At 39.1% G+C, this 16576-nt stretch overlaps 2 protein-coding genes across 3 annotated transcripts; both read right to left on the bottom strand.

The window, feature by feature from the left end:
* Nucleotides 1-416: 416 nt before the first annotated feature.
* Nucleotides 417-3055, bottom strand: LOC121987909 (protein DETOXIFICATION 34-like). Its single transcript, XM_042541610.1, has 7 exons — nucleotides 2733-3055; nucleotides 1596-2221; nucleotides 1474-1530; nucleotides 1139-1377; nucleotides 921-1039; nucleotides 764-850; nucleotides 417-676 (listed from the first exon to the last, which is right to left on the bottom strand). Exons 1-7 carry the CDS (start codon nucleotides 3018-3020, stop codon nucleotides 623-625), a joined length of 1470 nt encoding a protein of 489 aa, XP_042397544.1. The 5' UTR covers nucleotides 3021-3055; the 3' UTR covers nucleotides 417-622.
* A 3232-nt stretch (nucleotides 3056-6287) lies between these two features.
* LOC121986187 (pumilio homolog 1-like) lies at nucleotides 6288-13670 on the bottom strand. Of its 2 annotated transcripts, none has more exons than XM_042540019.1 (11): nucleotides 13353-13670; nucleotides 12557-13268; nucleotides 10202-10703; nucleotides 9208-9763; nucleotides 8988-9129; nucleotides 8807-8914; nucleotides 7561-7773; nucleotides 7360-7470; nucleotides 7012-7206; nucleotides 6736-6910; nucleotides 6288-6668 (listed from the first exon to the last, which is right to left on the bottom strand). In XM_042540019.1, the coding sequence occupies exons 2-11, from the start codon at nucleotides 13229-13231 to the stop codon at nucleotides 6625-6627; spliced, it is 2721 nt and encodes a 906-aa protein (XP_042395953.1). In that variant the 5' UTR covers nucleotides 13232-13268; nucleotides 13353-13670; the 3' UTR covers nucleotides 6288-6624. The 2 variants fall into 2 exon arrangements, with proteins under 2 accessions (XP_042395953.1, XP_042395954.1); XM_042540020.1 differs by lacking the exon at nucleotides 13353-13670 and adding an exon at nucleotides 11491-11575 and having other exon boundaries at nucleotides 12557-12695.
* Between the last annotated feature and the right edge of the window lie 2906 nt (nucleotides 13671-16576).

The raw sequence follows: 16576 nt of genomic DNA, 5'->3' as shown, positions 1-16576 counted from the left end.
TTAATAAGTGTCCTGTGTAATTTAGCGATTGTATGACCTAGGAGTCCTAGTAACAAAGATATCCCTTTAACCAGACTTACTAGGTTACCTCTTCTACTTAGTGGCATCAGACACGCATAGGGATAACACTCCAACATGTCCATCGAGGGATAGTATCAGTATTTAGTTAGATTTTCTATATGCGCATAAGGATGAAGGTAAGAAGATGAACAATACATAAAGATATTAACTAGCATCATAATAAAACCAAACTCCTAGAATTATTACCCCCACCAACTCTCTCTTTGTGCACTTGCACTCATCCTCTTTCCCTTTCTCTATTTCATTCTCCCTTTTCTCTAGTGTTTGTGAACCACCTTTCGATTGTCTAGATAAATCATCGCATAAAATTAACTACTGTTTAATTAATATTTTCTGTGTGATAAATATTTTATTACTTGACGAGAATCCTGCACTTCTAAATTCTACAACAGTAGTTAAATTAAGCTGAATGCTGGGAAAGAGAAAAAGGGAAAACGACATAAACTACAACACTCTCAAGTAAATGAGTTAATTAACTAGATACCAATCTAAATAAACGTCTGCAATAGCCTGAATAAACTGCTCTTGTTCTTTCCACCTTTCAATTCTCATACCGCCCGCCCCACAACCTCACTCTTTCTGCAGCTTGGTTTGCCTGAAAATTATTCACAATTCGATGAAAGTCATCACCATTTTCTCAAATGCATGCCCAGAACTTGAATTCTACAGTAATTTTCTTTACCTCTTTCTTCCAATCTGTCTTCCAAACTATGAACAACAGAGCTAGTGTTTGCACAAAGATTCCACAGAGCATGCCTGCCCAAATTCCCTGTAGAAACATTGATGATTCTAACCGCCATTCATGAAAGAAAAAGGAGCAAGAAGAAAATGAACGATACCTCTACTCCTCGTTGGAAGACATAGCCCAGCAGGAAACCCAAAGGAAGGCCGAAAACATAGTAGCAAGCTAAGTTGATGTAAGCCACTAGTCCCTGCCACCCTCCTCCAATTGCAACCCCTGTCAAAGGAATCGAAGCGAATGTTTAATTATGGAGCTAGATAGAATTATGGCGTGGAGAAAGAGTTGTAGCAATTAATTAACGGTTATGATGCCTGCCTGAAATGACTCGTTGGATGCTGTTGAGGACCATGGTGACGGCGAGAAGGTAGGCAATCTTGGCGACGGCTCGTTGCAGGTCCTTGTCGCTCGTGAAGATTACGCTGAAATAGTTGCGGGTTGCGAGGATGAGAACCATGAAGAAGAGGCCGATGGCCAGAGACTGGATGATCACCACCACCACCGAGAACTTGGTTGCCCTCGCCCGACCTGCTCCCAACTCGTTCGACACTCTAACGCTATGAAGAAGAAGAAGAAGAAGAAACCATTTGACAGTAGTTTCAGCGATAATCATTCATGATCATGGCGGAATTTTTGTATCGTGAGCACTGTACCTTATGGCGGCATTGATACCGATGAAGATCATGCCCTGCCAACCATTTATGTTCAGGCTGTGGAGGAAGTGAGGATTTAATTGATGTTGTGAATTTAGTTGCAAAGATTGATTGGTATTTACCAAATGGAAAGGGAGCCGATGGCGATCTCGGCGTCGTCGAGGTGGCCGGTGAGGACGTTGAGGATGGCCATGTACCATATCTCGAGGCAGAGCATCAAGGCCGACGCCACCGAGAGTCGGACGAAGGACCAGAGGTCCTTGAAGGCGGCCCATGACAGGCCAGTCCAGCTGTCCCTGCACCAGCCGACGATGTATGCGACCTGGGCCAGCGCGACGGCCCAGGCGGAGATGTCGAAGGCGGCGGCGGCGCCGGCGATGCGCCAATCGAGGACGTAGACGAAGAGGGCGAGCATGGCGACGTGGAGGGCGAGGCCGACGAGGCCGATGGCGGCGAGGACAACCACCTTGCTCTGCGCCTGGAGAAACTTCTGAGAGGGGAAGATGATGGCGGAGGCGAACATCTGGGGGATGACGGCGATCGCGAAATCGCCGGCCATGGAGGCGATGGTCGCGTCCTGGCCGATGAGGCGCAGCACCGGGGAGGCGAAGAAGAAGACGGGCGACATGATGACGGAAGAGACGAGGAGGATGATCCAGGAGCGCTGCAAGTAGACGCCGAGCATCTCCACCTGCCCGGCGCCGAACGCCTGCCCGCACAGCGTCTCCAGTGCACTCCCCATGCCGAGCTACCAAAGAAGTGCATCTTCATCGGCAACGCATTTCGTCGAACACTTTTAACAATAAAATAGCTATTTATTTATTTATTTTAAAAAATAACTTTAAATAAAAAATAATAAATGTTATTAAAATATTTTTAACACATTTCTTCGGCTAAAATTAAATTTTGTCCCGTCGATAAAGAAGAAATATCTATATTGTAAAAAAAAAAAAAAATCTTGAGGTGTAATAAAAAGAAACTAGGTACGAAGCAGATAAATAACAAAAAGAAAAGTAAAATCCTAAATATTCATTTTATAGAGCATAATAAATGTTATTATTATGGAGCTATTGCCACGTCGGCTGTGGGTCCCGGGTATAGGAGTTGCCCGTCCTGCCTCCGGCGGCGAATCCTTCAGACGCGCCGATCTCGCTCTCTCGCCGAAGCGGAGGGCGGAAAGGAAGAAGGTGCGGCGGGGGAAGAAATTAGGGTTTTCTTCACCGGCTGGAAGAGAGGAGAAAAGGAGGAAGGGAACGTACAAGGAATCCGAAGGCGAAGGAGGAGAGGACGTTGAGGGTGATGGCGACGGCGGAGAGCTCGAGGTTGCTGAGGTGGCCGACGAAGATCTGGGTGGAGGAGTTGTAGCCGTAGAGACAGAGGATGTTGAGCGCGATGGGGGCGCCGATCGCCCACAGCTTCCTGGACTCCTCCGCGAACACCGCCCACGCCTCCCTCGCGGTCCGCACCGCGGGGTAGTCCGCCGGAGCTCCCGCCTCCGCGTCGTCGAGGAGGAGAGGCCGGTCCGAGATCCCCTTCTCCGTCCCCATCCTTCTCTCTTTCAGACGAAATGGAACGAATCGGAATGGGCAGAGGAGGAGAGGGAGCGGTGGAGTCCATTTATAGGCGTCACGCCACACACGTTACGCTGCTTCGCTATGGATGAAGCGGATGAGTGTTGACTGTCGATATATTTTTATGCGGACTACCGCATCAAATTACACGAATTAGAGGAAACAGCCTGCTCCTCGTTCGCCGGAGGGGCTGGTCAAAATCAAAATTTGAAAATACATAATGGAAAATATAAATTTATTAATAATTATTATTTTATCTCGAATAGAAAATAATTTATCAGTTTTCACATTTAAATAATAATAAAAAATATATTTTAAGAAAAGATCCCAATTAATGACCCCGACGACTAACGCTGCCTGACAATATCTGCCATCACCAACGAGGCTGTGCTCAACCAAAAAAAGCTGGAAGGTTATAGGGAGCTTTCCCGCCGTGCGGATCTAAGTCACGTGGGGACACATGGAGTTTTTGGGATAGAGCTACATCGAGATACGAGAAGATTATTTGTGTTGGATATTGGGTCGCATGGAGCCTAAGTAAGAGTTTTGCAGTAATACGTGATAAAAGACGATAGTGAGAGTTTTGTAGTAATACGTGATAAAAGAGAGGATTCGTTTGTCTTTAGTATCTTTATTAACTTAATAATATGGAAGAAATAAATTATAAATAATTATTAATTATTAATTATTAATGTAGGTGGTAAGGTATGGAGAGGAGGTATATTTGGATACATCGAATTTTGATCCTAAGATTTCATGTGATAATACCTCATGTTTTAACCATCGCATTATCCTGAGGGGACCTAAAAGTTTTATAGTAACATGGTGTCTTAGATGGTGGTAAAAGATGATTCGTTCATCTCAGTGTTTCCGACAATTCATCCTCAGGCCAAAATAGAAAAGGTAAATCACGGATGACTATTTGCATTAGACATTTAAATAGCGCATAGGGAGGACAGACACCTGGTTACTAGCTAGAATTTGACTGCTAGACCTTTGGGTGCCTTAGAAGGTATATGCATCTTGGTTTGAGGAGGGAGAGATAAGACTATGTACACTTTGAATACATCTTTAGTGGATGAATGAGAGAGGTGATTTTATGTGAGCGAGGTATGAGAGGATTTTCATGAGAGTGCACTTCTTTAGCATGAGAGCATACATATCTTGATGAAGGGGGTGTGGATATAGGTGAATAGATCCATCTTTAATAATCTATCTAGTCTATAGCAAAACACTCATGGTAAAAACGACCTAAATCTGTTTATAGTTAAGGCTTTGCTAAAAAACTTATGAGGATAAGAATGATCTATTTAGTCCACAGTAAATGACTCACGATAAAAATATTACAAATCCATTGATAACTAACTACTTCTAAAAGTGTGTGGGGATGATGATAGTGATAACAAAGAAGGTTGAGAATACAAACACTCATATCAGATGAGCCGATCCACGAGAGGAAGATGAACAATGATGCTAGATGGCACACGTATCATGTAAGGATTGATATCAGATGATATGCGCATGCAACATGATAGTGTAACATACGATATGGAGCCATGACATGTGACATGACACATTACTTTTTGATGGAGAATAAAATAATGAGACTACCTATGATGGATGACATAGACTTAGAGATTAATTGAATCTTGCCCTCTCTCTCATAGTTTGTGCGGAAGCTAAGTTATGGATCGGATACACTTGATGGCAAAAGGTGAATATGCTCGTCCCTAGTGCTCCTGTTAATTCGTCTCAGGGTCAACACGGAGGAGGTAAATCACGAGTGACTATTAATCTTTGGAATAGTGACTAATACATAAGGAAGGTATTTACTTCGACTTTAACGAGATTCAAACTTAGATATTATGATGATAATACTTTATATACTAGCCACTAGATCATTCCTCGGAGACGGAGACATGAATTGGGTACACTTGATGAGAGATCTAATGATATGTATGAAAATAATAATTATGTAAGTACTTGGACACCATACCATAAATCCCCTTATAGTTTAGGGTATGGATCTTTGATTTTATGTCTATTTTTTTTTATCATATATATATTTACATTTTATAATTTAAAAAAAAAACTACAACGTTTTCTTATGCGGTCGGATGAAAATTACTTTTAATATATAGATAGAGTATTATTTTACTGATATGGATAAGGGTTGGGAAAAATATTAAAATTTATATGGTATACATTGAATCGATATTAAAATATAAATAATATAAAATTTATATCATACTAAAATTCGTATCAATATAAATTTTATTATATCCATTTTTTTATACAATATATGGTATATGATTTTATTATATATATATATATATATATAGTATATATATACAATATATGGTATATGATTTTATTATAAACAATTTTTTTATATACCGAACCGAACACTCCACAGCTCAAAACTATTTTATGACAATCAATTTTAAGATGATGTTATTTTATTGAGAAAAGTTTATGATTTATAAATAAAAATTTACAGTTATAAACCGGTATTAAACAACTCCAAGTAATGTTAAAATTTCGAGGAATATTATTTTAGAAATTAAATAATAAGAAATATTTCTTTGAAAAGATATTTAAGGTATAGTTTGATCCTCTAACCTCAAATTCTGTCCCCTCGTCGTAATTGATTAATTTCCAAATAGAAATATATTTTTTAAGATTCTCTCAAACTAATTTTTAAAATTATAATAAGAGTGAACGACGGATCGACTAAATTATATATATATATATATATAATTCATTACGCCAACACGTGGCATCGACTTCAGCAGACAAAGAATTAATGAGTTCGGAGCCGTGGGTTGGGATCCTATGGCTGCAGATCCGTCGATTGGATCTGCAGTTCTGCACTAATTATTACGTCAGCACGTGGCATCTACTTGACTACTTCGGCAGATGAAGAATTAATGTGTTCGAAGCCGTCGGAGCGAAAGCTTCGCCGGCGGCGGTCGGCCGTTGAATGCACCGATCACCTCTACTCGCTGGCTGGACCAGAGGGACCAGCAGTTTAGGAAGAAATATTAAGTTATCTTAATTAGGTTTAAAACACCATTTGGAATCTGAAATAATTTCGGTGCCATGGAAAAAAAAAAACGAAAAAGGAAAACAAGGGCCTTGTGCATGTGGAGTTAGTTCAAACTCTTCGTGCTTATGATATGTTTCTTAATTAGCATTGTTGAGATCGATCCGGCCATCCGAGTTTAGAAGAGCAGGAATAGCTGAATTAAACTTGACAAGGAAGAATAAACTTGACAATGCTTCAACAGCTATAGCTGAATTAAAATTACAAGAGTTCTAAAGCCCTTTTTTTTCTTTTTTTACATTTGATGGCCTCATCATCTAAATCCTAGTAGACAGAGCCTGTCACCATGTTTTGAACTCCTACAGTACCAAATATACACGTTTTTAAGTATGGAAAATTTGGCATTCAAACAAAGCCTCAAGCTCAACTTGTTTTTTTTTTATTTGGAGTGAAAAAAGAAAAATTAGAAAGCTGGTGAAACTACTCTCGTTAACTGTACAGAATTTCATCGATTCCATTCGACTGAAATCTCTCCTAAGCAGCATAGGACGACGAAGACAGTGCTCCAATGTGCTTTTCTGTAAACAGAATGATCAGCTCAGTCATAGAGAATCAAGATGTTGAATGTATTGCATGATCAATTACCTCCTGTTGCCACTAGCTTCTCGACCCGTGCAACGATGTGCTTGCCGTATGTATACCTCTTCAAACCATTCTGGTGAACTTTGATGCGTTGGAGTATAAGTTCGCGATTTTTATCATCGCATGTCTCAAGAACCTTTTGTACGACATAGTTACCAAATTGATCCTTCATCATAGCCTGACAATGAGAATTGCAACAGGGTTTAGTCTTTACACAATTATATACTTGCGGTATGACTTCTTCGAGTAGTTGAATGTAGAAAATGCATCAGTGAGTACCTGCAGAGGTTCATTTTCGTCGGTGGAACCAAGAATCTCATTTATTAAGATTTGACGTTCCTTGGGGGTGCCAAATGTAAGACACTTTTCCACAACATTGGAAGCGTATTTTTGCTGGCTCATCTTAACTATCTGTCCAGCAAGCTTGCTGATTATATCCGTTCGCTCTTCTGGTTTACCATATTGCAGAACATGCTATGAACAAATAAATCAATAAGGTCAGTAGTCATGGCAAATGCATATGCTAGCGTGCCGTTCGAAATTAGGATCTCTAGTTTATGCCTGAGAGCACATCAAGAAAAACACAAGAAAAAGAGTTAATAATGCTAGAAACGTATGATAACCTACTTGAATAACATAATTGCCATACTGGTCTTGTGCCAAATTACAGACAGATTCCATGATCTCCTCCATCATAATACTCTGAACTTCTTGATCATTGCAGTGTTCTAATACCCTCTGCAAGCATCAAAATGAAGTCATAAGTTGGCGTGCTAGATTGCAGTTTGGGCAATTGATTCCAGATGCCGTTGTCTGAGGCGTTCATACCTGAATTACCCGACAACCATATGGGTGAGTGGAAAGGGCCACAACATGACCAAAGAAGGCTTCTATGATAAATTGAATATTTTCTTGAGGAATACATTCGATGCATTTCTGGATTACATGGTTTCCATTCTGATCACGAACACATTTCATAACATGTCCATTAAGCTCTAGCACCATTTGAACCTTCTGCTCTATATCAACTACTTCCAGAGCCTGCAAAATAACACAAATGTATGAGAACAATTCAAGTAAAGGAGACAACAAACCGTATTTCTTCCCAGTTTTAGCTTGTCCAATTGACAAGCAGCTAGCCAGCTGGCTCATGATGATTTAAGGACATCCATGACCTGGTATATATATAACTTGCTACCTGTATGACTTGGTTCATAATAACTAACACATTAAATGGCTAAATCATTCTGGATATTAAGGACGATAGAGGTCAGGTTACTACGGCAAACAATTTTTTTTTATTATTATTAAGCATTCTACTTTGAATCAAATACTATAAGCAAAACTTCCTAGGCTATTACAGATGCACAAGAGTGGAACCATATTATTAACTCAAACCTTCCCTTAATTATTGATGAATCAGATAGCGATTAAGAGTAATTGTTAAGATTTGGAAAAACCTGATTATTGATATCCTCACAACCAGAAATATGGTTATGCACATTATTTGATCCATCTCTTATACATTCACTGCAAACACGGTGGAAAATTTCTACACTCCTCGATTAAACTTATATGAACATTGAATATGGATACCTGACAAAATCTAGAGGAGATTTATTTCAGTTGCCTATCATATCATTCAGTCTCCAGTTTATGATTCAATCTTGGATCATGTGTAGACTTTGCTATGTTTGTGATTGAATCTTGCACCTTCAATCATGTGTCTGTTTAAATTTGGCACTTCAACAATATCCATATTATCAGGAGTATAGTTACTGAATGGTCAGTTAATTGAATCAAGCAAGTTTATATTATCGCCAATGTTGTCAATTCAAAAGTTTTATTTAAGGTGCCCCCAACATATCCTAATAATTAGAGACTTTCCTTATAACTCTTTGTACAGAAATATTTGTTACAGATGGCATAGCATTGACTGAGGTGAAATATTTATGTTATGTATCGGAACATAAGCAATGGAGAACATCCACCAATGGGAAATTCAACTTGGTCATCCAATTGCTAAGCACTATCAAACCAAAAAACAAACACGGAAAAAAAGGTACAGACGAACCTTTTGAATTACTCTACAACCATACATTTGAAGACTGAGACGCAAAACATAACCGATCAGTTGAATTGCAAGTTGCTTTCTCTGAATTTCGGTACCATGCTCAAAGAACTGCCATGTGAGAATCAATTATAGAAGTGAGAACCACATCATTAACAGTTAATAGGAATAAAGAAAAACATACTTTTTGAATGACATAATTGCCAAAAACATCAGTCATCAAAGTATGCGCGCTAGAGATTATTTCAGGAAAGATCAAGTTCTTGTCTTCAATTGAGGCAGTTTCAAGTTTCTGCTGAATGAAACGACTTCCAAGGTGATCCTTACTAGAAACACAAAAAAATGTTAGTAATCAAATCATAACTAAGTTCATCAAAGAACATACAGAAACTAGGAAAGAACACCTGAACTCCACAGCATGACCAGCTATATCTGAAAGTTCAAATAATCTGGTTTTGTTGCTCTTGAATTCTAGTAACGAAGACGAAGAATAACCTTCTCCAACTGCACTGTTCTCTGGGAACCATGAAACGTGGGATGCTCCTGTTTGACTTCGAGCTGTGGACAGCATTTGGCATAAGCGGCCATTTTGTCTAATTGGACTTGCAGAGTTCAAGAGAGTGTGGGTGGCAGATGATATTTTATTTGCTGGATATGACATGTCCATACCAAAACCATGATTTCCATATAAACCATTATCTAAACCATTAAACTTGCCGAGGTGAGGTACACCATATCTGCCGTTCTGATTCATAAGCACACTTCCCAGATATGCATTCTGATACTCAGGCAAATCCACGTGTGATAGACCAAGAAAATTTCCTCCCAAAGAAGGGCTCAAGTAGCCAGCAGCATGTACTGGATCTGCATTGTCCAATGTATAGTGCCCTCCCACTGACTCCATGGATTGTTGATGATAACCAGATTTCAACTGGTTATGGATTGTAGTAGGTTGCCCTTCTGCACCATATCAGTAATGCCAATGCATTAGGATAACCCATAGGAGCAAGGGGGAGGAAGAAGGGGAACTATGAAACTATTTGATGCACGCATATGAATGTGAATGGAATATCTTATAAATTATTTGCATATTTGTTATATACATATGGTTAAGAACAGAGTAAATATACTATTTGAGTGGGTAAAAATGAATAAATAATAAATAAATAATAGGGAGAAGATGTCAAGCGAATTAAAGTCAGGTACTCCATGATTTCCAGCATGTTATTGACTTCAATTTGACAAAATCAAGAGCTTATTGAAAACTATGTTGACTATTAATCCAATTAACTGGTCTTAGCAATGGGAAATCACTGATAAATTGATCGACATCTATATCATTGGATGTTAGCTCTGGCCAATTCAAAACTGCAGTTGTACCAGATTAATTAGACATACCATTTTGTCCAATAAGTCGATCTAGTGGATTTATTGATGTGGTGGAATCTGATTTGTATAGCCGGTGACCAGAAACTGCTTGGTTGTCCGTAGACAGGTTCAAATTCAAAATAGCTGCAGCAATATCATCGGAATTGCCAATTGTAGATGAAAAGCCACGTATGTGACTTGATCTAATGCCATTGTGTATATCACCGTCCTCATTTCTCACTCCGACAGGTGGGAGGGAGGGGCTTGGCAACCTTTGAATCAATAAAGGATTAGTATTTGTATTTCTACTAAGAGGAGGTTCCTCTGCTGCTTCACCAGAGGAACCAACACTTCTCACCCTAACAAGGCTGGGTGAAGATGCCCTGAATTGCAGACCATTTAAAGCTTCTGATTCATCAAGATTTGCCAGCATGGCATCAAAGAGTCTTCCAGAATCAGCATTTTCATATGCATTGCAACTGACTGGGTGTGAAATATGTCCAGCAACAGGAGTTGGATGAATGAGTTCTTCCTGGACAAAAAGGAGTATGGAAAGTTAAGGAATTAAATTCCTGCATCAAAAAAAATCATACAACCATAGCATAGGTAAAATGAAAGTGCTACAAGGAAGAAAAATCATAACTGGAAGTTTATTGAATTAAAAAAAAAGGAATAACTAATAAGATGAAAATTTAGGTGCCTATTCAAGCACTTGTTTGTAATTTTGATTATTGAATCTTAGACAAAAATAAAAAAAAGTTCACAAGTGGAATTTTCAACATAACCTAGAAGATAATTGGTGCTGAATGGGGAGAAGAGTGGTCGACTCATACAGGAACTACAGCAGTAGATTAACAGATCTAGGCATGTAGTGAAATGGAGGAAGGGCATAAGGTTAAAATTATGAAAGAATGACAACAGCATAATTACAGCAAGATAGTTGTGGAAGGAGACTAATGGCTGATGCAAAAGAGGTTGATGGAGTTAGTAACGGGAAGAGAGGAGAGACAAAGAACTAACAAAATAAATCCATAAAAGCTAATTCGTAAACTAGATGAGGTACCTTTTAACAGAAAGTAGTACATTACGAGCCCACTAACTCCACTACATGGCACAGACATTACTAATAAATCCACTGCGGCCACTGAATAAAGACACTGGTAAATATTTGATTACTTAAAAATAACTCTGCTGATTAGCTAAATTCTTACTACATCAATAGCCTATGTGACATGATTCACAGTACAAGGTAGCTTCCATGTAAAACTCCACAATACATCAATTAAAGAAAAATCAAGAAAAAAAACACCATGGAGTACCTGGCAGTCAAATAGATGTGCCGAACTCATAGGGGAAATGCACCAATAAAGCTCTAGATATGCAAGTAACAGTCTAATACTTTCCCTTCCAAGTCAAAAGAACAAAATCTTGGTCATTAAAAAAAATCTTCACAAAAGGTTCAGCAAAACATTCCACAATATGGAACCACAAACAGCTAACAGCGAAATTTCTAGGATGATGCATGAATGAGCAAAAAAATAGGCTAGAAAGAAGTTCTTTTTCACTCTTGTTTCATATGAAACAATGTCACAGGGATGTACATGCTTGAACATGTGAATATTTTCACAGTTTATCTAATTTATTTAATGACTTTAGCGTCTATTTCATCTGATAAAATTGTATCTTGATTTAGGATAGTGATTCAATCAAGGTTAACTCAATAACACCCACAGTTTGGTATGCCATAGAGTGTTAATGTGATTTATAAATTAAGGATGATGCCAAAGGAATGCCACAAGTTTGAAAAAGAGGCAAACAGTTTTTCTTGTTTCATCTTCTTTGATGACTTTCACACATCTTTGTTCATAGCAGTGTTTTCAACACAGGTATGTATCATAATAGTTTAGGATATAGGATGGTAGAATTACTTGTCATTTAATCAGGGATGGTCATATGTTGCCTTGTTTGGTATGTCAAACATAGTCAACGACGCTTGAAAAATCAAAGATATGTAGGAATGCACATATTATGTACAAATTTCTGAAGAGGTAGTCTACAATCACAATCCTATCGATAGTGATCAAGATCTGTCCACTTTGTTGAAGTTATGGGAAGTTTGAACGTGAAAATGAAAACAGTGTGCCTTGGAGAAACCATATATACAATTCTTTTGGATTCTTCCACCTCATAAGACAGTGGTAGACAGAAGATTTAAAGTACAATTTTAGCAGTCACCTAATTTCTTCCACCTCATAGGTATCCAATCAACTACTTAATAGTAGTGGCAATTATAGAACATGTTCTTGCTGAATATGTCAGATGGACGACAAATTGAACAAATATGAAATTAACAGGGGAAGAATGGGTTCAGAGAAGTCTAGTTACCTGTATCACACCTGCAAAACTTTTCTTTCTTGCACCAAGTCCAACATCCTGCAAACCTATAAGACCATCAGTATTCAGATCGAGCCACTCTCCCGACTCCCTATTGTAGTGATTCTTTGGCTGCAAGAATCCATTGGGCCTCGGCATCTCCACTTGTCCATCGTGCTTTGGAAAGCCTGGCTGTGGTGAAAAGGGGGAGTTACTGCCAATTTCAGTCTCTGCAAATTCTTTTCTACCACGATGATCACCAATTCCTCCAAACAAGGATGCCCTTGAATGAAGCCTCTGTCTTGCACGCCAATCCTCCTTTGAGATCGCTGGGGGAGGCAATCTCGGATTTGATTTCGCATAGGAATAGTAGTAAGCCAAGTAGGCAGGGTGTGACCTCATCTCCTCTTCCGAGGGCGTAGTCGCAGTGTCCCGACGATGGAAACCAGGAGGCTCGGTAAGGCCAGAAGGCCCGTAAAGGCTCCTGAGGGCGTTTACTGATTCATTGATGGTGGGCGGCGCACTACCGCTCCGGCAAATATTGAGCTCATCCGGATCGAGATCAAACAAGTTTCTACTCTGTTGCTGTTCCCAACGCAAAGCCTCGATGTCCCTCTCGTAATCGTCGTCCAAGCTCCCACTCGAAGGAGCTACAGGCGCCATCTTCACAGGGCTCCAAGTTGCCATCTCCAAAAACCCAGCTCCAAGAATTCCACAGAAAGTGCTGGATCGTCAAAGGTGCAAAAAAGGTCGATACAGGACCCTCAAAATAAGCAAGAATCGTTAAATCCGACACAAAAAATCCCACCTTTATGAGATTCACCTCATTGGATCGATCTTAAGCAGAGTCGAACGCAATTTTTTCTTACCAAAACACGAAATTGATGAAAACAATTATTCCATATTGAATCGTAAAATAAAACCGGAGAGCTGATTCCGAACACAATCAAGGGGAAAAAACAATGTTCAAAGTTATTCCCTTTCCTAATCGCCGCAGCCGAAGGATCAAATCCAAGAAGTATAACAGGAGAAAAACAATACTAATTCTTAGAAATTCAAGCGAATTTGGATTAGAGAGAACTGCTAGGGAAAGGAAGGCGGCGCAAAAGCGAAGAAGGGAAGAACAGGGAGGGAAAAAGAGGAGAATGGGGTTGGACGAGGCTTTATAAATGGACGATCGTGACCGTCCGATCGAGCTCGGACGGTATGCGATGGGTACAGCAGCCCTCTCTCCTCGCCATTATGCTAATGGTGCAATCTCAGCCGTCCAGTCGGCAATAAGATTCTTGATCCGGTGGAGTTAGGAGAAGCTCGAATCTACGTTACGCCTTGGGACAGGAGAAGCATGAAAGACTTTGGGAAGTTTAGTTTTAATTTTTTTTAATGTTTTTTTTTTTTTTTTTTTTTTTTTTTTTTTGATAATCGTGCTTTTAACTATTAATGTTGCAATTGAATAAATCCAGAAAGTCTAAAAGAATTACGATCCAACATTACCGGTTTGAACTCACAAGTCTCGAAAATGTCCAATATGATATTTGAATTTTCACTCCGATAGTTTATCCTATTACTGGATTTGGGTAATTAAGTTAGCTACTTAGCTTAATGACTCAAGATAATTAAAGTTAAAATAAAAACTATTGAAAAACAGATAAATTATATAAGAAAAAGTTTAAGTTAAGTTCGACTCATTAAAATTTAGATGGTAAAAACCCGAACTAATCCCTTTTACATCTTACTACTTACTATATGGTAAAAAAAACAAACTAATCTGTTTTACATCTTACATCGTACTATTTTATTTAGTATCTAGATCTTTAATAACTAATTTTGATAAAATCTAAAATTAAATTATGATAATATATTTTTGTTTTCACATTTTTTAAAAATTTTATTAGTAATTTTTTTTCTAGTTATTTTATATAAAAAAAATACACACGGTCTAATCTCATATCTTAGAATTGGCAACACCGTAAATGAAAAAAATTTTATAAATATCTTGGGTCGTCGACGTTAAAAAATATATCCTTTTCGACTTTTTGACTAAGATCAAGTGTGATATTAAATTAATTTTTTATAAGGAATAGTTCGTTACAGTAACTTGTTGTTAGGGTTCTCGAGAGTTGCCCCTACGTTGCACTACTGTATCGGTCTGACGCACTTTTACCAAGTCCAATTTATGGGTTTGATGTTTTAATTTAAGTATATTCATGTATTATATTACACATATAACGTGGATGCCTATTTTTAATAATGAATGTATAACTATAAAATGTTAACATGATCCTATCTGAAATCGGTAAAAATGGAAGGTGAATACATGACTCAAATGTTGACGAAATGAAGACTCCTAGCTGCCCAAAGATAACTTCGAAGAACTCTTGCGTATTAAGAAGAGCGTTAGTGACTAGACCAAGGAAGGGGTCCCGGGTATAGGTGTAGGACCATGAGCATGTGTGAGAGAGAGAGAGAGGGAGGGCGGATCGCATGATTTTGAAAATCTTTCTTTTCTTTTTGAAATCAAGTGCGCAGCGGAAATATAAGAGAAGAAAATGAGACTAAAAGAAAATTCATCAACGCAAGTTTGTTTTACTTGGTTCAGAGTATTTGACGACTCCTACTTTAAAGTTCACACTTGTTGAGTGCTTTCGTTAAGCAATCACTAAAAGTTTGAAAAGATTACAAAAAGTTAAGTACAATGCAGGAATAATAAAAGAATACCGACAACAGAAGGAAAAGAAACTTGATTGTTGGTTATCAGACTAGCCTTTTTGTGTCGTAGGAACCTTCTCAGAGCAGCGTGCTAGAACGAAAGTCGGAGCAAATGTTGTCACGAAGGCTCTAGTCAAAGTCCTTTTTATAGGCTCTTTCCGAGCACCCGGACCACCCCCGAGCACCTGGAATGCTGACGACATGGATGCATCTCGATAAAACTCAATCTCTGAAATTTCATTCATCTCCGGGTGCCCAGACCTAGACATGGCATGTGCTAGCCAACAAGTGTGTGCCACCTCAGCTAGTCACCCATTGCTTCGCTTCCTTGTTCGGGCACCTGCACCACCTCTAGGTTCCTAGACTATGTCAGGACACCTGGAGCCCCTTTTTCAGCCACTTTGCAGCTTTGATTCTTTGTAAAATACGTTAGTCTAAGCAACAAAAATTGCCCTGTAAAACAGAGTTAGCACATTTAAAATACAATCAATTTATGACTTGAATTATGTCTTACCAAGACCAAGATCTAGTCATGGTCTCAACTTAGACTTCTAAAATGGTTCTAAGCTAGACCGCGCCTATAGTCCCATCGGGACTCGTCCTCACTAGATCGCTCTCCTCCAATGACTCACCTTCACTTACCAGTTACAATCTCTTGACTTGCCTCTTGACCCACCAGGTCTTCCTTTCGGAATCGCACATCCGGACTTCAGCTAATCATTTGGAATCGAACATTCCGACTAGACTTCAGTTAACTATTATGTCCCGCAAATCCATCTAAACTTCCTGCCAGAATTATACATCTAGATTTCAACATGGTGTCAGATCCTCTAGACTCGTCAATTCCTGCACACTCGGTAAAAATGTTAGATAAATATAACATCCAACTGTAATCTATTTATCATTCATCAAAACTTGAGTGTGGCCATTAGTGTTAACTGCACCAACAGTAGGTCCTCCAATGCTCAAGTTAGTGATCAGTAGAAAATTATGAATCGTAATATGAATAGTGGATGATCTTGTCCGAGAGTCGAGGCGATGGATGCTGGGGGGCATAGCGCTCCTGTTGACCGTGTGTGGACTCAGAGCTAGATGGACCTACAACCACAGTAACGTCAGTGCCGAGCCAGGGAGGGGTTCCCTGACGATGACCCTCCGATGCTTAAGTCAGTCACCGACGATGTGGAAGCAAGGAAAGAAGCGAATCGAAAGAAGCAGACTAACAGTAGCTACAGTAATCTTTGCATGCCTCCGTTGAAGCTTGGTGCTCCTTATATAGGGCTACTGGGAGCGCGCGTGCATGCATTTTTAGGCGTGCACGCT

Source organism: Zingiber officinale, chromosome 5B (assembly GCF_018446385.1).
Source record: "Zingiber officinale cultivar Zhangliang chromosome 5B, Zo_v1.1, whole genome shotgun sequence".
Taxonomy (NCBI): Eukaryota; Viridiplantae; Streptophyta; class Magnoliopsida; order Zingiberales; family Zingiberaceae; genus Zingiber; species Zingiber officinale.
Note: the sequence above shows the minus strand (reverse complement) of the source record. Positions and strands in the feature narration are given on the sequence as shown.